The sequence below is a fragment of the Mastigoproctus giganteus genome, chromosome 8 (genome assembly GCF_048544385.1).
Source record: "Mastigoproctus giganteus isolate SK-2022 chromosome 8, ASM4854438v1, whole genome shotgun sequence".
NCBI lineage: Eukaryota > Metazoa > Arthropoda > Arachnida > Uropygi > Thelyphonidae > Mastigoproctus > Mastigoproctus giganteus.
The window spans coordinates 110,205,764-110,229,874 of NC_143582.1; the positions used below are offsets into that span (position 1 = coordinate 110,205,764).

The 24,111-nt window shown below is 39.5% G+C and overlaps 1 protein-coding gene across 2 annotated transcripts in view; it reads right to left on the reverse strand.

Annotated features, from left to right (window-relative positions):
- Positions 1 to 24,111, reverse strand: part of LOC150081768 (Ig-like and fibronectin type-III domain-containing protein 2) — a 550,711-nt gene that overhangs the window by 150,713 nt on the left and 375,887 nt on the right. For both annotated transcript variants that reach the window (XM_090378862.1, XM_090378863.1), the window contains exon 20: positions 6,145 to 6,295. In XM_090378862.1, the coding sequence (XP_090234988.1) occupies positions 6,145 to 6,295 (151 nt within the window). The remainder of the gene's footprint in view (positions 1 to 6,144; positions 6,296 to 24,111) is intronic.

A 24,111-nucleotide genomic window follows, 5' to 3' on the forward strand; every position in this document is an offset into this window, starting at 1 on the left:
ACCATCCCTTTATCCATAGCAGCAATTTGCCTCTAATGTCATCTGACATCTGATGACATTTGCACCGCCTTTAGATTGTGCCTGACTGGTAGTGGTGCCATTATGTTTGGTGAGTCCATTTACTGGCACAGCCATGGGTTCACTGGTTAGTTCAGTCACGGAAAACTTTGCAATGGAGGAGCTGGAAGGTCATGCATTTGTGGGTTTGCCAGATCCCATAACCTTTTGGTGCCGGTACGTGGATGATGTGTTTGTGGTCATCCTTCAGGAGTCAGGAGACTGGCCCCTACACCACATCACCTCTCTGTTACACTTCATTAAATTCACCATTGAACTGGAGTCGGGCAATGCCCTTCCTTTCTTAGACACCCTTGTCTGACGCAAGGGTTCACATTTAAAGACTTCAGTCTTTCACAAGCCAATGTGTGCTGGCCAGTTTACCAACTACCAGCCAGCACATGCTTGCAACCATCTTCTTGGCATGGCGCGAGCCCTACTAACCCATGCCGGGACACACTCTAGTTCTGAGGATGATAGGCACACTGAGGTTACTAAGGTTAAGGCAGATCTGGCCAAGTGTAGATACTCTACCAGTGCACTGGATAGGTGCGACCTTCAGGCCCATGACCGTATTGCCAACCACAGGGCCCCACACAGTGATGGCCCCACCATGACTGCATTTATCCCATACTACCTGAACCTGTTGCAACAAAATTCTAGGGTCCTACAGGTTCGCGGGATAAAGTGTTTACAACTTCAGGGAGAAAGTTGCGATCCCTCATCTCGAGGGTTAAAATAGCAGTCCCCTCTACAAAAGAGTGGATTAGTGTACCGTATTTAATGCCATGGTTGTACTGGCTGCTAAGCTGGGGAAACTGGCAGAAGACTCAGTAATTGAGTCTCTGAGAAGAGAATGCTATCTGTTTGGCAGATGTGGATCACTCAGCGACTGCTGAGCACTTCTGGCAAACCTGGCACAACATCAATCCATGCCACAATGTCGAGATCATTGACTGATCCTGCAACTACCATTGCCGTGTCTTACTGGAATCGCTCCACATCTCGTGTTGTACCAGTTCCTTCACCAGGAACAGAGGGTTCTTTTTTTTTATGAAAACCCCAAACATAAGAGGTATTAGAACCTATAGTACTTAGTACCGTGCTTGGGTTGGAGGTTGAGAAGATGAGAGAAGATATTTTTTGATATTAGACTTTAACTTCTGTAGACTGTAATTTTCAGGAAAGACACGAAGGAAGGTTGTTCCAGAAAACGGCAGTTGAATGAATAAATGAGGAAGATGAAAAGTTGGTTCTGTGAGATTGAAGTTGGACCATAAATGAATGTTGGCTTGTGACAGCACAGGTTCAGACTGTTTTGGAAGAGAGAGCAGGAATTATAGAAGCCAATTCAGAAGAACAGTGTCCGTGGAAGTATCTGTAGAAAAGGCATGCAGCAGAAGCAGTACATCTGTGAGACAGCGGGTGGAGAGACTCTGTTAGAGATGAGTCATTAATTAACCTAACTGCCCTCTTCTGAATGGAATCAAGAAGCCTGAGAGAGGTTTTGGGGCACCACCCCAGATGTTGGAACAATATTCCATGGCAGGGCGGATTTGCGATTTATACAGAGTGAACAGCTGTTTGGAAGAAAAGTAACGCTGAGAGCGAAAGAGAAAACCAATTTGTTTAGATGCAGAGGAAGCAATATTTGTAATGTGCTTGTGCCAAGAGAGATTAGAAGTCAGGGTAATCCCCAAAAGAGATATATCAACTTGCCTAGAAATTGGAGTGTCACCAAAGATAAGCATAGGAGTAGAAGAATCCTTTTTGCGTGATATAAGACAAGACTGAGTTTTGGAAGGATTGAAATCGACTAAGTTGTCTTTGTCCCACTGGAGAATTACCTGGAGATCGGCATTTAAGGAACTGGTAGCAAATATTCAAGAAAGGTTGTCACATCAACCCCATAACTGATGCAACAATCCTCTTAGCTGACAAATGTTGCTGCTCGGAGCATTCAAAAGTATTACAACTATAACCACAAGCTTCCATTTCAACCAGCTAATTGTTGCAATCACTTGTAGCATGCAATTCTCGCCATGCATGATCACCATGGCATGCACATGATGTATGCATGCACGTATTTTACAATAACGGTTAACTATCACAACTGAAGAAGGACGAAATCTGTCTGAAAGCTTTTGCGTGTGTGTGTGTGTGTGTGTGTGTGTGTGTGTGTGTGTGTGTGTGTGTGTGTGTGTGTGTGTGTGTGTGTGTGTGTGTGTGTATTACTTTTGTTTTTGTTCTAATTAGCTATTAAACGATTTTAACACAACCATTTATGCTTATTTTATTTCCTGGTTTCCCAGTGATGCAGTATTATTGTTCTAGCATGAATCCTGGGTATGTAGGCCTTTTTTCAGATGTAAAAAGATTTTTGAAATTGTATCTACAGTTCATGTTTAAATAAAAAGAAAAGTCTGTTTGTCTGTCTGTTAAAATTAGCGTTATTGCTTTCACTCTATTTTTCTCCTTCTTTAACACAAAATGGTCAGTACTTTATTCCTCTCCATACATGTGTGGAGAGGAATAAAGTAGTGACTGTATTTATACACACTTGTGTACCAATACACAAGTATGTAAGTAATACACAGGTATAAGGCCTTCTATTGGAGGATAGGTTAGATTACCAAACCCAGCTTGCCAAAGTATTACAATCTTTCAGCAGTGTACTACTTTCTAACTGTTATTTTTAGCAATATTGTCTCCACTCTATTCTTCACCTTCTTTACTATTAATTGGTTGTCATTTTTACCCTACACACATTATATATATATATATAAACTGGTCCTTCACACAGCTGTTATTTATTTGGATATAGAATTTTTTTGTATATGCCTTTTGCATGGAAGTTAATTTAATTAGTTACTTATATTTTAATATTTTATCTGTTAATATATCAACACGACACGTAGTTCATAGTGTTGCAACAACTGTTTTTGCCTATGCATATTCTAAAATCATAGTATTTTGTTTTGTTTATTTGTTTTTTTAATTTTTTCATTTTGATCTACTTGCATTGACAGAAATGTATGAAATGTTATGGCCCCAATTGATCATCATAGTTATGGTCCCCTGACAAAGTTTGCTATGATGTTCCATTTTACTTTACTTTACTTTCTTCAAAGCACAGATATTCTGCCCATTAACTTTCATCCCAAGTCTTGCATAAGTAAGCTTATAATTATTATCGACAGTATTCTATTCACATTATAGCAAAATTTGCACTATATTTGCATTGTAATATATGTATATCAATGCATATATTACTGATTGTGTATAGCACATTCTGTATTACACACAATCAGTATTATATCACTATACTGATCATATAATTAACATTTTTTATATTCTTTCAGCCATTTATATCTTCCTTTCATATGCTTCTGCTTTCCCCTCCCCTTCTTCTTATAGGTCGGCACCTTACAGAATGAGCATTTCAACTTATTACTTTCACTAAATTGCTTTTTCTTTATTATAATTTTGCCAACACTTCTTTAGCAGCTCAGCATTTGAAAGTGTTGGTACCTATTCTAATTTAATTAATACACTTTGATCCATTGAGTCATAACCTTCCTTCCTTATAGTTACGTCCAGAGATTATTACTACTCACAAATATAAATATATCTAAATAAATTTTAGCTAAATAGAATAATAAAGGAAAGAAAAATGGAAAAATGAAAATCGGTATAGCAAGCATTGGTGGCTATAAAGCATTATCTACCACATGTTGCAGAAACATAATTTTAATTATAAATGAAGAATATGCCAGTATATGGCAAGCCAAGTAAGTGATGAATAGAAAGGAAACAAGTACATAACACAGCAACAAACAAATAAGGGAGAAGAAATAAATCTAGATAAGTAAAGGGTGTTGAAGAAGGAATATGCTGCTAATGTAATTTAGAAAAAAATGATAATTAATAAAAATACCAAATAACATAAATTTAGAAAAATGCGATTAATATAAATTTAGAAAAATGCCAATTAATTTAAATGTAGCCCATCAATGACACCAGGTCCAAATTATGTAAATTATCACTACAGATGGAAACAAAAACCAACCACAACAACATGATTAAAAGGGTGAAACAAACATAAAATAAAACAGACTGACCACTGTGCCCCAACTCATCAGAAGGCGACAAGGACAACAATGGGAGGAAATCACTGCATTTTGAACATTAAACAAATCAATGCATCGCCAACTTGATCAATACACTAATCAACCCACCAATGCAACACATCTGAATAATGGTGGCCTTCATGAAGTAAAAAATTATACTAGAATAACTCAGAGCATTCATACAATACCAAACCACCGACACAAAGTAACAGTTAAATAAGAATACATCTGGAAGAAATTAAACTATTGAACCAAGATGGCAGCATAAGTAGCGTGTTAGCATCTCGACTCACTACTAACTGTGTAACATAAAAATAAAATCTGTCAAGTGAGCGATGCATGGATTTCTTAAATGTTTGAAATGCAGTGATTCCCCGGTCATTTTTAGCTATGTCGCATTCTGTTGAGTTAGAGCACAATGGTTGGGCTATTTTATTTATGTTTGTTTCACCCTGTTGGACGTGTTGTTATGGTTGGTTTTCATCTCTGTTTATAGTGATGAAAACCAATTAACACACACACACACACACACACACACACACACACACACACACACACACACACACACACACACACACACACACACACACACACACACACACACACACACACACACCGCCACATGTATATATGCTGGCATACTCTAAATTTATTAGAGCAGGAGACTGTTCTGATTTAATCCACTTTATAGAGGTTAGTATGTAAATACAGTAAACCCCGCTATTCGTGGGGGTTACGTTCCTGAGAAATGCCGCGAATACCGAAAATACGAATACTGAGTTATGGCTCCCATAGTAATAAAGGGGTTCCGTTCCAAAGTATGAAATATATAAGAAAAACTAGTCTAAAATTTTGTCTATATATGTATTATATGTACCTTCATAATATGACTATGTACATAGACAGCACATAGTGAAATGCAAGCATATGGCATCAAAATGAAAATAAGAAACAATTTAATATTAAATGTAATATTTATTAGAAATTTCAAGCCAGCGCCTTTGCTAGCTAAAAAATTTATCCCGCCAGTGCTATCACCAGTTTCGCTAAAGTGTTAATAAAGGAGTTTTGCCTTTTCACAAATGATGAGTGAACTTAACGGAATTTATTTTGAGTTCGGTCTTCTATCCACAGATTTAAAGCTTTTTCCATTTTTTCTAATTTAACATCACGAGTTACAGAGCAATTTTTTTAAGCAATTAGCACGTTTTCACGGACACTACGGTGGATTTTTCTTCCGATTTCTTGATTGATCGTACCGTTGACTCATTGATTTTATAATGTTTTGTCACTGAGGAGACACTTTCACCATTAGAAATTTTGTCTAATAACTGAATTTTATTCGCTAATGTCATCACCTTCTTTGATCTTTTCACAATTCCCTTGTTATTCGTAGCCATATTTATTTAGGGGTTAGAAAAGAATTTGTCCACAATAACGTCACTTTCTTCCGTTAACACACTCGAAAAAGTCTGTTTTCACTAACATACTGCAAAACGGTATATTTTTCGGTTTTGTAAGTATATCAATTTATAAATTGATATATAAATTAATAAATTTATTCAATTTATAAGCATATAAATTAAAAGCAAACCACGAATTCTTCCATGACAAGCGCATAGCACATACTGAACAAGGATTAGCGAGAAACATCCACGCTCACGATTTTGTCACCCCTCTCCCCCCCACCCACTGAGCCCTGTTTTGACTGGGAAAGATAATTTTAGCCACGCCCATGTTTTTTTTTTGGCGGAAAATGTTCACGGCGATTTAAAATTCAATTTTTTTAGGTTTCATTTTATATTAAATCAGCGACCGCGAATACGCGAAACCGTGAATACAGATACCGCGAATAGCGGGGGTTTACTGTACAATACTGCAAGAGAGATTTTTAATGCAAAACTTTCAGCATTTATTATGAAATTCAGAAATGATATTACAACTTCTGTATGCTCACCTGTTGTGTTCCTACTAAGCTCTTTTTCCAACTTCAACTCAAGAGATAAAGTAGCTGTTCCATATTGATTTTGTGCATGGCAATAATACTGGTGTTCATCACTCTTGGAAGTTTTATGTATGAACAGACTAGCAACATACACTGATTGCTCCTATTATAAAAGAAGAGTGGAAATTAAAATCCAAATTTTTCATTAGATAACTACTGATATGTGAATAAATTTGCACATCATTATCATATAAATGGTGCAGGGCCACTAAGGAAAGATGCAACAGTTTCGAATGCCTATTTTATTGATGTATTGTGCTGGCATTGGTGAGTTTTGTGTCATTAAACATTTAAAACATGGGAATTTATTATAGAAGCAAAGACACATTCAATATGGGATCCCTGGCCATGCACAAGGATATTACTGCACATGGTGATAATTGGAATGGAGGGATAATTTAATCTCTCCATTCATTACCCCAATGCACTTGCCTCTACTTTTTCCAAAGTAATAGAGAAATTCGTCACCCACCAATCTTAAACTATGTCAGAATAATCCATCTGAACAATGATCAACAATATATATTCTGTCAGTCTCATTCTATAGGTGATATACTGGCTTCTGTTACTCACCTTTGGAAGACTCAATAGAAAAATTTGGTGAAACTAAAGCAGTCTTGATATTTCTAAGGCTTTTGATCATGTTCAGCATAAAGTTATTCTAAAAAAGCTCCCATTTTATTGATTCTTGACTGTGTTTTTTGCAATGGGGCATCTAATTTTCTTCTCACCTCTCTTTGGGTGATAGTAGATGGCTCTCCATCTTCTAACTTCTCCACTAACTGGTGTTCCTCAAGGTTTAGTTCTTTCTTCCACTATTTCTTCTTGTACATTAATAATCTTCTTCTAATGACTGAAAATTCTGTCCATGGCTTTTCTGATGATTGCATTCCACCACCCAGTTTGAGAAACGTGCCCTGCAAAAACTGCTTCTGCTTCTTGAATATCCACCACCAATTCCTTAAATCCTTGTCTCTAGGTAATGTTTTAATTATACAATGAATGGAAATAAATAAGATAAATGGAGAGAGAGAGAGACCTGAGGAGTGTGTTCTGGATTTTTTTTTTTTTTTTTTTTGCATTGGGCACAATCATCTTTTTAAAATACTACATTCATTTTTTCATTTCTTTCTCCTAAAGTAACCCAAGAATTAGAGGAGACTGTACATAGGATATTCAAGCCTCTCATGGACTTTGCATGTAGATCTTATAGATGGAGATCTTATAGAAAGATTAATTTTCTATCAAATACATAAATGCAAGGTGCCACATATGGCAGCAAGCAAAATAATCCCATAATAACATACCAACTGTATGGTACTGCACTTAATATACTAGAGAACGAAAAACATTATTTACACAGTTCAACGTGAAGTTCTGTGAACAATATAGACAGACTACTAGAACAGCTCATGAAGGTTATTTTAATGATATCCAGGATTTGCAAGGAAGTGGATGATCTTACTATAAGGCAATGGTAAGACTGCATCTTGAGTACTGTATACAGGTTTGAAAGACTCATTTTAAGAACTACTAGGACAGGTGTATATTAGTCAAGGAACAAAGATTCTGTTCTGCAAAGGCAGCACTTGCAAGGAGACCTGATTGAAGTGTTTAAAGCTTTAAGTGGAATGAGTAAACTAAATGCTGATTACAACAACACTAGTTGTAGGATAGCTGGGCAAATTTTTTTCAGAAAGAGAGTAATTAACTGTTGGAACAAACTTCCATCTGGTGTTATGAAAGTGGGTAGTAGAAAGTGTTCATAGTGTGCATAGTGTTGGGGGAAAGGTGCCTCTGGTGGTTTCCCACATCTGCGCCATATATACTCTGTGGAGACGAACAGTATCACTGTGAAAGCCAGAAAAATTTTTTGTGTTGTAAATGAAGTATTATGCTGGGTTCTGTTGGGTGTCCTGGCTTTTGGCTGCAGGGCCCCTGATGGGACCCCACGTTGCCCGCACACACCACTAGGAGGTAGCCAGGCTGCCCATAATTCTCTGGCTAGTCTCCTCCAGGTCACCTGAGCTTCCTGGAAAGAGACCAAGTAAAAAAAAAATATATATATACAGGCATACCTCGATTAACGAATAGGATGCGTTCCACGAAATTACTTCGTTAAGCAAAACTTCGTTTTCAGAGGTAAAAATACTATGGCCAGAATAGGGATACGTTCCTACGTAAAGAAAATGAAAAGCTTTTTTTCGAACAAAGAAAAGTTTTATTAAATAAACAGTCAACTTACATACAAAGTGAAATCACATTTTAAAATATGAGGTTAAAGTTGATTGTTTATGCTTTTTTTCTCTTTCATTTAACAATTGCCTATACGGAGTTATTGCATTTAACACTGATCGCTTAACTATAACACTTCTTCCTAAATCAGGATCATTTTCACTAAAAAAATTTAAAACGTTTTCAATGTCATTTAAGCACCTTTTTAAATCTTTGGTTGTTAACACTTTTTCGGCAGGAACTTCTTTAACTTCGCCTTCATTATCTTTGTCTTCGTTGCTAACAAGGTTTTCTAAATCTTCCACTGAAAAACCATCATCTTCTGCATTCAATAAATTTCTAACATCCTCTTCATCGACATTTTCGAAACCTATTGATTGAGCCATCTGGATAACTTCATTTCTAATTTCTTGGATGTTATTTTCTTCTTCTGGTACAACTTCTGGCCATATTTTGCGCCAAACTCCATTTAAGCATTTCTTAGTGACTTCTTTCCAAGAACTATCAATGTTTTCAATTGCGTTTTTAATGGTGTAGTTTTTCCAAAAAGTTTTAACTGTCATTTGCTCTTTATCCTCTAGTTCAGGTAAATTGCTTAAAATTCGACGCAGATAATAAGCTTTAAATGATGCTATTACTCCCTGATCCAATGGTTGAATCAGGAAAATTGTGTTTGCTGGAAGAAACACAACGTTGACAGGAATGCATGTGTCCAACGTGTTAAGATCAGTAGGATGTCCCGGAGCATTGTCTAACAACAAAAGAGCTTTTTCTTCAAAAGTTGTTTTTTTTGACAATACCGTTTTACTCCAGGACAAAAGTGGTTAACAAACCAATCAGTAAATAACTCCTTGGTAACCCACGCTTTTCTATTTGCTTTCCATATTACAGGTAAATTCATTTTTATGTTACCTTTTAACGCCCTCGGATTTTCTGAATGGTAAACTAATAACAATTTTAATTTATAATCGCCAGAGGCATTTGATCCAAAGAGTAACATTAAACGGTCTTTGGCTGCTTTGAACCCAGCAGCTGATTTTTCTTCAATAGAAATGAAGCTTTTTGTTGGTAGCCTTTTCCAGAACAAACCGCTTTCGTCAACATTGAACACCAAATTTGGTGGAAAATTTTCACGTTCAATTATTTCCTTTAGTTTTTCTGGAAACTTATTTGCAGCTTCTCCTGTTAATTTTACACTATGAATCCTGGCCCGTTTTTTTTAAATTTCTCGAACCAACCACGAGAAGCCCTAAAGGTTTCCGTAATTTCTTCAGTTTGTTTAGATTTCAGGTGATTAAACAAAAATAATGCTTTTTCTTGAATCACCATTTGACTTAAAGGCATATGACGTTGTGACATATTATCTATCCACAAACTTAACATTTTCTCCATTTTTTTCTAAAATTGGTTTCCTTAAGTGAGTTAATTTTGCCGCTGTAACATCTGTACAATTCTGAGCAGACTGTTTTATTTTTTCTGATTGACTTAGTATGGTTGTTAAAGTTGATTGCGCTAATCCTAAAGAATGTGCCACATCGGATTTTCTTTCGCCGCTTTCAACACGTCGTATGATATTTAGTTTAGTTTCCAAAGAAATTGCTTTTCTTTTCTTTGATTCTGACATTTTAATTAACTAAAACAAAAATATTTCTATTAAAATTTACAAAATCTACGTTATGTAATGCTACAAAGAACCTACGTCGATTATTGCAATGCGCCACACTGAAACAACGTCAATCATGTAAACAACAACTAAATTATGCGATTGACGCGCAAAACTGTTATAACAGACACGCCCGCATCTCGGGAGCACTTGGGAATACGTAATGAGTCGCCGTCAGTCACCAATCGAATGATTGTCGGGCGTTGGTCTTAAATTGGAATATTTTTTTATGTTAAATGGGGCTTGAAATTGCCGACTTCGTTATATCGAGGCTTCGTTATCAGAGGTAACGTTAACCGAGGTATGCCTGTATATATAAAATAATAGGGTTCAGGGAGTACAGGATGTACTGGAGAGGGTAAAGGAAAGGAGGTATAGACAGAGCGACGGAGGATGTAAGGGAAGGTATCCTCCACAGGTTGGGTGGGAATTCTCTCACCTAAGCGGAAGTGGAAGAAGAGGCCCCTCGAGAGGGTGGGAAGACAATCACGTATCAAGAGAGACACGGATGAAACAATTCAAGCGACCTGAGTGTCAAGTCCAGTAGCTAGAAGTGGTCACAATCTAGGTGAAGATGTTCAGTATATGAGAAAAGGGTGTTGATCAATGTGCATCAGTTCCAGGACGTTGTACCAGTGATCTTCTTCTGGTGAAGAGATCATGGGCGAAGGCAGAGAAAGCGTGGTACTGGTCTTCCTCATTGATCAGAAAATGTTCATTTCCTTGAGGCAAGGCATGTATTTTTGATATGAGCAATGTTCGCAGGTCCTCGTAGAGCGGGCAAACATAGAATAGGTGATCCCAGTCTTCGTTTTCACCACCAAGACAGCGAGGATCATCCACGATGTTCATAGAGGCAAGTTTGTGATTTATGGATCCCTGGCCTGTAATCAGGAAAGTGGTATATAACCCTGGGCTGTACCATGCTGGAGCTTTAGGGTAGATCTGGGCTATTTCAGGTAAGAATTTTTTAGTGATGGAACCTTTGGGAGTGGTATTCCATCTGTTTTGCCAGGCGTTAAGAAGGTAGACTGCAAGGCGCTTTTTTTCTTCTTTGATGGTGTTTGCTGGGTTTGTAGTGAAATCCAGGATGGTGGTAAGGATTCCCTTTGCAAGCCAGTAGTGCACGCCTTTGCGAATTATCTGCAGGTCTAGAGGGAGAACTCCTGCCAAGGCTTGGAGTGCTGGGTTGCTTACTGTGCAGCAGGCACGGGTGATAGTGAGAAGGATATTACGCTGGATGGAGGTGAGCTTCCTTTGGTTACGAACAATGAGTGCACGATGATACCAGACACCTGCACAGTAGGTTATAGTGGGAATACAGCTTTGTATAGCATATACAGTGAGCGGCGATTTAGGCCCCAGTCAGACCTGCTGATCCTCACTACCATTGCCGTGTGGTTCCTGACTTTGCGATGAAGGTAGTCTATATGCGGGTAAAACGTGAGCTTGGGGTCGAGAATTACCCCAAGGTACTTCAACTCAGTTGTCAGTTTAATAGTTCTACCAGCAATTTTAATCTGTGGCGGCCTGCTTATTTGAAGGGTTCCTCTGAGTAGAATTGAAGTAGTTTTCTCAGGGGATATATGGAGTTTATGGAGCCTGGCCCATTCTTGTAGCTTTGTAAGGGCTCCGTTGGCTGTTGTTTCCAGGGAAGCTCTGAAGTTTCCAGTGACTGTCAGTATCAAGTTGTCTGCGAATTCTTGGGTGGAAACATCCCCCAGGTCTAGGTTCAGGAACTCGTCCATGACCACATTCCATAGGAAAGGACCAAGGACAGAGCCCTGGGGGCATCCTCTGTAGACATTTCTGGAGACTTGTCGATAGGCATTTCTGACTGTAACACTTCTGTTGTGAAGATAGTCCTGTATGCAGCTGTAAAGATTTGCTGGAATGCTAGCTTCTCTGAGTCTTCGTAGTATACTTGGCCACCACAGCAAGTCAAAGGCCCCGGCGAAATCCACTGATATTACTAAGAAGTATTTGGTGGCTGAATTTTTGACTGAATCTGTGAGCTGTCGAAGAGCATCTTCTGCTGAATGGCCTGCCCGAAAACCGAACTGGTTTGGGAACTGGAGATTTGCATTTTTATAGTGTTTTTCCAATCTGGATAAGAGAAGACGTTCAAATATTTTGCTTAAAACGGGAAGGAGTGCTATGGGTCTGTATGACCTTGGCTGCTCTGGTGGTTTACTTGGGTTCTTCAAAATGAGGCATAGATTGGCCTCTTTCCAGTCATCTGGGAAGAGTCCAACTTCCAGACAACGGTTGTACAGGCTGAGAAGGAGATTTGATTGCGTCTCTGCAAGCTTCTTAATTACTTCTGCTTCGATGAAGTCTAACCCTGGGCTTTTTTTGTTTTTTGTTTTGCCAATGGAAAGTTTTAATTCATCTAAGTTGAAAGGCTGTTCTATAGAAGTGGTGCTGTAGGATGCGTTTTCAGTACAGATTTCTTGTTGCTGGCTGGATTGATGATCTGTGTTTAGTGGGAACAGGGTGTCCAAGATGTTGTTTACTGACTCTTCCCATGTGAGGGTTGTGGTGACCTGCGGGGTGACTGTAGAGGAGATGACCTCACCCCTGGGGAGCTTGTTCGTAACAATGCGATACGTAACTCCCCAGGGGGTGCTGTTTCCAGTCGTGGAGACCAGGTGCTTCCAAGACTGTTTCTTCTTGGCTCTAATTAAACTAGTGTAATCATTTCTTAGCCTACGATAGTTATTGCGTAGGGCATCAACTTCATGAGGGGGCCAGGTACGGCGAGCACGTTGAAATGATTTCCGTGCTGTATGAACCTGATGGCGGAGATGATCCAGTTGGTTGCACCACCATGGGACAGCACTCGGGAAAGGGTGTTTCTTCTTGATTGTTTTGTCACAGACATTGGTTATGATTGATGTTATTTTCCTCTGATGCTGGTTGTGGTTGAGGTTGGTGAGATTGGTGTTTCCAGGAATTTGAAGGGAAGCTTGGACCGTTAAATTAAAGAGGTTCCAGTCGGCTTTGTTAATTGCATAACGGATGATATTGTTTCTAGGCGGAGGTGCTGATTCTATTGAGCGTTGAAGGGTAAAAGTAATCACCCTATGGTCGGAAGTTGTCCAAGCCTCACGGACTTTCCAGTCAGTGATCTTAGTGGCAATGGATCTTGTGGCTGCTGAGATGTCTATTGTGGACTCCCATAGGGTATTACTGAAGGTAGGCATGTTGTTAGGCTTGTTAAGGATTACAAGAGAGGATGTAGCGAGAAAGTTCTCGAGTTGCCGGCCGTTGTGATTGCCTGGGTGATCTTCCGAGTTGCTGTGCCACATTGCAGAACGGCAATTAACGTCGGCACAGAGAATAATCTTCCCATCTGAGAGGAGGGTTTGGACTGCTTGCAGATACCTGATGGCAGGGGCTATATCTTCGCCTGGACGACAATACAATGAGATGACGTGGAATGATCCCATAGGTCCTATAAGCTGGGCGCACACCGCCCATGGGGTACAGAGGGTGTGGATTTTGGTGGCAGTTATGTGCGGGTTCCTAACAAGGATAACCGCCCACAGAGTGTCTTCTTCTGATTGTATGATTTTGTACGTAAGCGGATATCCCCTGACTTTTCTTGCATTTGTATAGGGCTCTTGGATGAACAGGACGTCTGTATTGTCTTCGTCAGCCTTTATTCTTATTTGGTCCACGACAGCACGCGCTCGCTGAGCATTTAGCCGCATAAATTTCATGATGTTACAATTATATGTCTTATATGGGGGCCATAGTCGATTTTTTTTTGTTGTGTGCTTCTTGCTTTCAGATAAACTGGGCACTTGTTACCCCTTATCGAATGCTTGTAATCCATTTTTGCCAGTTTACAGTTGGCGCAAACCGGTTCTTCAGTTTTGGTGGGCAGGTGTTAAAGTTATGCCCCTTCTGGGCACAGTGCCCACACGTGGAATTTACCTGTGTACATGTGTGTGTAGTATGGCCGAACCTGCAACAGCGAAAGCACTTTGGGACGGCTATGTATTCTTTGAACCTATGGCAGGTCCACTCGAGGTACACCCTGTCCTGCTGCTTAATTACTTGCCAAGCTTGTGCTGAGCGGTCAATGACCCGGTTTACATTTTGGGAGGATTTTACTTTGGTCTGGTACTTTGGTTGTATTGCCTCTTCTATGCTGGTAAATTCGCTTTCACCTTGAAGGTTTCTACAATAGATTTCTTCAGCCACTTGTTCCGGTTTGAGGTTTTTATTGATGCCGAAAACAATAATTGCTGGGCCTTTCTTTTTGGGTGTCTCAGCTGTGAGTCCCATGGTGGCAATTTTTGGGTTGTCCAGTATTGTCTGGGCTTCGTGTCGCGTTGCAGTTTCAATTATTACTCCGATGTTCCTGGTTTTTCTTATTGATTTGATACGGGTGTTCTTTAAGTCGCTTGCTAATTTTTGTACAACTGCCATCTTGACGGCTTCACTCGATTCCATGGGGCTGTCTTCTGTTGGTTTTAATACAACCAGATGTTGCTCCTTTAGTATCATTTTCTTTATCTGGATTGGCTTTTGTGCCTCAGTAATCTTTTTTGAAGGATTCCTCAGTGCATCTGCATAAGAGCAGGTGCGCTGTAGCATTTCATTTCCACGCTCTTCCTGATAGGGTTCCACTTTGGCTTTGAGCTGCTCATTGCTGATGTGAAGGTCAAAAAGGATGCATTCCATCTGGCTCCATATCTTTATTATATCTCCGCGAGTAGCAGACGTAATCCGGTTTGTCGGCTTGGCCATGAGAGCTTCCAAGCCGGATCTAAGGGGAAAGACTTCGTCAGTTACAGTTTCCACATACAAATGTTCAGATTCACGATTGTATTGGTAAGTTTGATCAGTATTTGATATGGCTATCATATCTGTGGAAACACTATTCTCTAATGGCATTGTGGGAACGCCATCCGCTTTGGCTGCAGTTTCCCTATTGCGTTTCTTGCAGGCAAGGTCAGGCCTATTTTCTTCTTGATCATCCACAGATTCATTTAGTGCAGAGATGCCCCGGGTTCTTGTTAGGGGGACAGTTAATGTTCTTTCCTCATTTTCCGGTTCGCTGTTTGACATGGTGGAGATGGTAGTAGAAAGTATGGTAGTTTTTTTTTTTTTTTTTTTTTTGGCTGCTGTTGTATAAGCTTGCTCACCTACATCATTTGACTCTCTTTAAAAATTACAGCTGTGAATTACAGGCTCTGAAAAAGCGATAAGTGTTTGCCTTTTTATTTACCTAATTGTTATTTTATATTGTACTTTATACACAGTCTTATAGTTATTGTTACGTTGGTTATTTTTATTTTTAATTTAGATAAAGAGTTTTTGTAGTACTTTTGTAGTACTAGTTTTTGTACTACTTAATATACGTAAAACCATTATTTTGTTTGAATCTTGCAGCCATTATTTTTGTATAGAGTTGTAGGGAATTCAAATTTTTAATTGGTAACTAGGCAGCTCTAACGTATAATTATATAGCGTAATACGCATCACTGCATTTAGGATTCTATTAGATAGCGTAGTATTGAAAATTAATTAATTAATTTTATTGATCTTATTAATTTAAAATATCATGCCCCAGACTAGAGCAGCAAAGCAACGGGCACAAAGCGGCAAGAGTGCTGTGACTTGGGGAAGAACTGAGGGGGGGGGACAATTCTCCAATGCATCACAGCCTAAAAAAAATGTGCAACTTGTGAAATGTTTGCCGAACTCTCTGAAACAGGACATGATCGAGCCAAGGAGGATGTCTTTGTGTGTGCCAGGTGCAGAAAGTGTCTAGAAATTAGGCATCAACTCAGCGTTCTACTGGGCATCTATGAGAGCTTGAGGTGTAGGGTAGATGCCCTCAAAGAAATTAATATGAGGGGCCCATCAAGCTCTCAGCTGTCCAACTCAACACCAGAGCTCACTCCTGGGCATCAGGCAACACAGCGGCAATCTCCAAGGCAGAATGCCTTGAAGATTGCTGCTGGTCCCAAAGGAACTATTTATTGTTGGTGACTCTATTGTCAGGGAGACGAGGAATATATTGTGTAAAAAGGATAGATAAAACAGGACCAGGGTATGTCTGCCAGAGGCAAAAGTTGATGACGTTGTAAAGCATATTTCATCTTTTAAGGGCACAAAAGGTGATATTGTTGTACACGTTGGCACCAATGACATTAAGAGTAGAAGATCTGCAGATTTACTTAACAAGTACAGGTCAATGTTGCAAAAAATTTGCGAGTTAGGGTTAAATTTGAAAGTGTCTGCAATTCTGCCCAGACAAGAAAGAAGGGAGTACATGATGAGAGCTTTGTCAATCAATTCGGCCCTGGAGGGAATATGCAAGACTCAAGGGGTAGAATTTTTTTTAGTGTGGTCTGTGCTTGTTAACAGGAGAGACTGCTTCTAAAGGGATGGGATACACTTAAGAAAGGGTGCAAGAATATTTGCTGATGTTATCGAGGCAGGGGGGGATTCACAGACTAAAAGGTTAAAAGTAGCTGCAGGCAGAGGTGAAGGTGATTCTTGCACTACTTCTATTGAATAAGCAGCGGCATGGAGCGAGGGGTGTTGGGAGTTTCAGGGACTGATGGCAGTCATCATGAAACAGGTGGGTATATGGGATGTGTTAGGGTAACTAATAATAAGAATAGGTACATGTATACTTGCATGTATACCAATGCTAGAAGTATAGTAAATAAATTTGATGAATTTGAAGTGTTGCTCAAGACATCAAAGGCGGATATTGCTGGGATAGCAAAGACATGGTGTCACACAGATATAAGAAATGCAGAACTGGAATTTGAGGAGTACAATGTGTACAGACAGGATAGGAAGGGAGGAGGTGTTATGCTGTTAATTAAGAAAAATATAAACTCAAAAGAAGTGCATCCAGTTGATATAGATGAACAGTGCACTGCTGAGTCAGTTTGGTGTGACATAAGCACTGTGAAAGCAAAAATAAGAGTAGGAGTGTGTTATAGGCCTAATGACTCAAATGAGTACAATGAACAATTTTACAGAGAAATAGAGTTAACTAGTAAATCAGAATGTCTTATAATGGGAGATTTTAACTTCCCAGATATTGACTGGAACTTGTGGGTTGGTCACACACACACTAGTAAGACTTTTGTGGATTTATTGGATGATTGTTTTCTGCAGCAGCATGTTTGAGAGGCAACCAGAGAGGGTAATACTCTTGATCTGGTTATCAGCAGTGATCATTCGTGTATTAAGAATTTGCAGATAAAGGAACCACTAGGTGGCAGTGACCACAGTGTACTTATGTGGGATTTACTTAAAGATATAATTACTATTAGGGGCAAAGGAAAGAGTTTTTGCTTCCGTAAAGGTGAATACAGTGGTCTCAGACAGTTTTTAAATTCTGTACAGTGGGATCAACTGACGATGTTACCAACAGTAAATTCTAAGTGGGAAGCATTCAAGGAATTAATCGTGAATGCTACTAAAAGTTTCATACCTATTAAGAAATATTGTTCAAGGTTTAGGCCTAAATGGTTATCAAATGAACTAATGAGACTCGTGAGAGAAAAGAAAAATGCATGGGATGCATATAAATTATCAAGCGACTCAGAAGCCTATGGCAGATATAAGCTAGTCTGTAATCAGGTCACAAAGCAGGTTAGGCAGGCGAAGGCAGATTACGAGAAATCTTTGGCAAAAGATGCTAAGAAAAACAGCAAGGATTTCTTTACTTATATAAATGCTAAAAAGAAGGGGATGAATCTGATTGGTCCACTTGATATCGATGGTTCAACTGTTGATGATCCTGCTCAGATAGCAAACAAACTGAATGAGTATTTTGCATCTACATTCACACATGAGGAGTTATTAAGTATTGAAAATGCAAGAAGGTTATCAAAATTGTAGCAGGGTGCTCAATGATTTTGTAATAACTGAGAGCAAAGTGGAGAAGAAATTGTTGAAGTTAAACATAAGAAAGGCACCTGGGATGGATGGGATCTATCCAGTTATATTAAAGGAGGTGGCAAAGAAACTAAGCAAACCCTTAGCCATAATTATGAGAGCATCCTTGGACTCAGGGGAGGTCCCCACGGACTGGAGATGTACAAATGTATCCCCAATTCACAGAGGGGGGATCGAAGGGTGACACGTGTAATTACAGACCAGTTAGTTTAACTTTGTTCTGGGTAAAATAATGGAGTCACTGGTTAAAGATGCATTGCTCGTTCATCTAGACAAGACTGCAGCAATAATTCAGACACAGCATGGGTTTGTTAAGGGAAAGTCTTGACTGACAAATTTGATAGGATATTATGATGTGGTTACAAAGGAACTAGATGCAAAAAATAATTTTGATATCATATATTTGGATTTCAGGAAAGGTTTTGACACTGTTGCGCATGGAAGACTACTGTACAAATTGGAGCAGAATAGTATTAAGGGTAAGGTGTATTGCTACAATGGATAAAAGGATGGTTGAGTGGGAGAAGACAGAGGGTGGTAATTAATGAGTGCTGCTCTTCGTGGACTAATGTTATTAGTGGAGTCCCTCAGGGTTTGGTGTTGGGTCCTCTGTTGTTTTGTATATTTATCAATGATATTGATGAACGTATATCAGGCTTAGTGTCGAAGTTTGCAGATGATACAAAGGTTGGCAGGGTTGTTAATGACAGTAATGGCAGTGTGCTACTGCAACAGGATCTAGATAATTTGGGCAGATGGGCTAAGAAGTGGCAACTGAAATTTAACCTTGACAAATGCAATGTACTGCGTATGGATAGAAGTAACCCCAGAGAAACGTACCAAATGTGTGGTACTACACTTAAGGTTGTAGAAAATGAAAAAGACCTGGGAGTAATTGTGCAGTCAGATATGAAGTTTTCTGAGCAATGCAGACAGGCTGCCAGGGCAGGTCATGGGGTTTTTGTCAATGATATATAGGAATTTTGCTAGCAGGGAAAAGGAGGTGATTGTCCCTGTGTATAAGGCAATGGTCAGGCCACACCTTGAGTACTGCGTAGTACTGGTCTAGAGGCCTCATTTTAGGAAGAATATAGATTTGCTTGAGTGTGTACAGAGAAGGGCAACAAGATTGGTGAGGGGAATGAAGGGATCCTCTTACCAAAAGAGCCAAAAGAGGCTTAAGTTCTGCAAAGTGCAGTGGCTGGAGACTAGGCACCTGCACAGTGATCTGATTGAGGTGTATAAGGCCTTGAATGGGTTGAGCACACTGAATTCTGATGGGATCCTTCCACTTGTTCAGCTTATGAACCTAAGGGGGCATAAATTCAAATTAAGAAAAGACAGATATAGAATAGATGTGAGGAAATCTGCCTTTAGCCAGTGGGTGGTTAATTGCTGGACCAAAGTTAAATCTATTATTGTGGAAGTTGATAGATTAAATAAATTTAAGGAGGAACTGGACAGGCATTTGGAGGGAATGGTGTGATTTTTTTTTTTTTTTTGGCTGATGTTGCATAAGCGCATACACTTGCTTTCTTGCATCACATGCCACTACTACTACTACTCAGGCCTGACGTAGCCCAGTGGTCAGGAGCGAGAGTGCATAGCACGCGTTCCTTGAGTGGACCGGGGTTCAAGCCCATGACTACTAAATACGATAAATATTTGTATTGACGATTTATTGTAAACTCTACTGACTTGGTTGTCGTGCCGGAGTATAAACAGAAAATTTATTTATTTATTTATTTATTACTACTACTAGAACAACACCAGTTGTAGGATAGCTGGGCAAAATTTTTTCAGAAAGAGAGTAATTAACTGTTGGAACAAACTTCCATCTGGTGTTATGAAAGTGGGTAGTAGAAAGTATGGTGATTTTTTTTTTTTTTTTTTGGCTGCTGCTGTATAAGCTTGCTCACCTACATCATTTACCTCTACTCACACTAAGTAGTGTGACAGGTTTTGGACCTATTTGAGTCACTCGTCAGATGACAGGTGGCCTCAATTAGCAACTTTGTATTGAGAAGTGAATAAATGTATCCCATCTAAACAAGCTGTCAAGCAGTGCATCACGGAAAAAAATTAGAAAAAACATAAACTTCACTACATTTCTATTAGTAGGCTGATTGGCCCAATGCAGCAATTTAGTAAAGAAGCAGGGTTCTATATTAGCATTAGCATTAGCATTAGTAGAGGCATATGATGCAAGAAAGCAAGCTTATTCAGCATCAGCCAAAAAAAAAAAAAAAAAAACCCTCTCCCATTTCACCCCTCCGTTCGTTCGAAATACCTGTCCAGTTGAGCTTTAAATTTGTTTAGGCTATCAACTTCAACAACAAGTGATGGAAGTCGGTTCCACCAACCAACCACCCGCTGGCCAAAGGCAAATTTCCGCACATCTATCCGACATCCGTCCTTCCTCAATTTGAATTTATGCCCTCTGAGGTGATTATTCTGAGAAAGATGAAGAATCCCATTGGCATTGAGCATGCTCAAACCATTCAAAGCCTTATACACCTCTATCAGATCACCTCGCCGGTGCCTAGTCTCCAGACTCTGTAATTTGCAAAACTTAAGCCTTTCTTCGTAAGAGCAACCCTTTGTTCCATTTACTAATCTTGTTGCCCTTCTCTGTACCCGTTCCAGCAGCTCTACATCCTTCTTGAAATGAGGCCTCCAGACTTGTATACAGTACTCAAGATGTGGCCTAACCATTGCCTTATACAAGGGAATAATCACCTCCTTATCCCTGCTAGAAAAATTCCTGTATATCATTGACAAGACACCATGAGCTACTCTTGCAGCTCGTCTGCACTGCTCAGAGAACTTCATATCTGCCTGCACAATTACCACCAGGTCCTTTTCATTCTCCACCACTGTCAGTGTAGTACCGCAGAGTTGATACATTGCTCTGGGGTTACTGTTACCCATATGTAGTACTTTACATTTGTCAATGTTAAACTTCATTTGCCACCTCTCAGCCCATCTGTTCAACCTTTCCAGATCCTGTTGCAGCAGCATAGCGTCAGTAGTGTCCTTAACGACCCTGCCAACCTTTGTATCATCTGCAAACTTAGACATTAAACTTGATATCCCATCATCAATATCATTCATAAACACCGAAAACAACAACGGACCCAACACTGAACCCTGAGGAACTCCACTAATAACATTAGTCCACGTTGAGCAGTGTCCATTGATTACCACTCTCTGTCTTCTGCCACTCAACCATCCCCTTATCCATAGCAGCAATTTGCCTCCAATGCCACACTGCTCCAATTTGTGCAGCAGTCTTCCATGTGCAACAGTATCAAAAGCCTTTCTAAGATCCAAATATATAATATCAAAGTTATTCCCTGCATCCAGTTCTTTTGTGACTACATCATAGTATCCAATCAAATTGGTCAGGCAAGACCTGCCCTTAACAAAACCATGCTGCGTCTGAGCTATAACTGAATTCTTGTCTAGATGATCCTGCAGTGCTTCTTTAACCAGTGCCTCCAGTAATTTACCTGGAACAGAAGTTAAACTAACAGGTCTATAATTACTTGTGTCAGCCTTTGATCCTCCTTTGTGAATTGGGGTCACATTTGCACATCTCCAGTCTATGGGTACCTCCCCTGAGTCAAAAGAAGCTCTCATAATTATGGCTAGGGGTTTGCATACTTCCTTTGCTGCCTCCTTTAATATAACTGGATAGATCCCATCCACCCCAGGTGCCTTTTTTATGTTTATCCTCAACAATCTCTCCTCCACTTTCCTCTCAGTTATTACAAAATCATCCAGCTCACTGCCAATGTTTACTTTACCTACATCATTCTCCTTCCTGAATAACTCCTCATGCGTGAATGTAGATGCAAAATACTCGTTTAGATTGTTAGCCACCTGAGCAGGATCCTCAACTGTTGAACCATCAATATCCAGTGGACCAATCTGATTCATCCCTTTCCTTCTTGAGTTCAAGTATGTAAAGAACTCCTTTCTGTTTTTCTTTGCATCCTTTGCCAAGGATTTTTCGTAGTCTGCCTTTTCCTGCCTAATCTCCTTTGTGACTTGGTTACAGACCAACTTATATCTATCATAGGCTTCCATCTCACCCATTAATTTGTATGTATCCCATGCATTTTTCTTCTCTGCCACATGTCTCATTAGTTCATCTGACAACCATTTAGGCCTAAACCTTGAACAATATTTCTTAGTTGGTATGTAAAGCCTGGTAGCCACCAAGATTAGTTCCTTGAATGCTTCCCATTTTGAGTTTGCTGTTGGTAACATCATCAGTTGGTCCCACTGTATAGAATTTAAATACTGTCTCAGACCATCATAGTCGCCTTTACGAAAACAAAAACCCTTCCCTTTACCTCTGATGGTAGTTACCTCCTTGAGTAAATCCCACTTCAACACACTGTGATCACTGCCACCTAGTGGTTCATTTATCTGCAGGTTCTTAATGCATGAAGAATCACTACTGATAATCAGATCAAGAGTATTGCTCCCTCTTGTTGCCTCACGAACATGCTGATGTAGAAAACAATCATCCAATAAATCCACAAAAGCCTTGCTAGTGTGCGAGTGACCAACCCACAAATTCCAGTCAATATCTGGGAAATTAAAATCCCCCATTATAAGACTCTCTGATTTACTGGCCCACTCTATTTCCCTGTACAATATATTATTATACTCATCAGAGTCGTTAGGCCTATAGCACACTCCTACTCTCAATTTTGATTTCCCTATGCTTATGTCACACCAAACTGACTCGACACTGCCCTGTCCATCGATGTCAACTGGCTTCACTTCCTTTGACTTTATGTGTTTCTTAATTAATAGCATAACCCCTCCTCCCCTCCTGTCCTGTCTATCCTTTCTATATACATTGTATTCCCCAAATTCCAGTTCCGCATTACTTATATCTGTGTGACACCACGTCTCTGATATCCCAACAATATCTGCCTTTGATGTTTTGAGCAATACCTCAAATTCATCAAATTTATTTACCAAACTCCTAGCATTGGTGTACACGCAGGTATACATGCACCTGTTTCTATTCTTAGCTACCCTAACACAACCCATGTGTTTACTTGTAACGCAATGACTACCAGCAGTCTCTGAAATATCCTGCATCTTGTTTTTCAGACTTCTGCTCATTTGAATAGAAGCAGTGCAAGAATCACTTCCACCTCTGCCAGTGGCTACTGTTAATCTATTAGTCCTTGTATCCCCCCCAACTAGCAGTTTTCCGACCCACCTAACACTGCCTCGACAGCATCAGCAAAAATTCTTGCACCCTTACTATTTAAGTGTATCCCATCCCTGTAGAAGCAATCTCTCCTGTTAACAAGTACAGTCCAGGCTGAAAAAAATTCTACCCCTTGAGCCTTGCACAATCCCTCCAGGGCCGAATTGATCGACAAGCATTCATATTAATGCATATGAAGAAATGCTGAGGAAATGTGGGAAAATACAAAAAGCATTATTAAGGATTCAGCAAATAGATGTGTTAGAGAAAGGAAAAAGATTAGGAAGCCACGTATTACAGAAGCCACTTTGAAACTAATTAAACAGAGAAGAACTGCAAAAGCCCAGGGTGTACATAGAAATGAAGAGTATCAGAAACTCAGCAAAGTCATCAAACCATGTTTAAGCCAGGGCAAACAGGATTACATCAATCAAAAGTGTAAGGAAATTGAATACCACTACAAATGAAACAACAATAAGAAGATGTATGATGTCATTAAGCCCTTAAGACAAAAGTTCTATCCAAAACACAATGTAATTAAGGATTCCAAGAGCAAAATTCTAAAAGAGGAGAACACAATTAAAGGAAGGTGGGAAGAATACTATGAGCAGCTCTTCATAGCACCTGCTGGCACTAACAATCTTCCATCCCATTTCCAAGAGTGCGATCATGAACCAGTTGCACTGAAGGAAGAAGCTATCAAAAAGGCATCAGGGGAACTAAAGTATGGCAAGTCGAGTGGAATTGATGAAATCTCAGCAGAATTTATTAAAGCTAGAGGTGTTAAGGGTGCCGAATTTTTTTCATAAAGTGATTGTAAAGATTTAGGAAATGGGAGAGT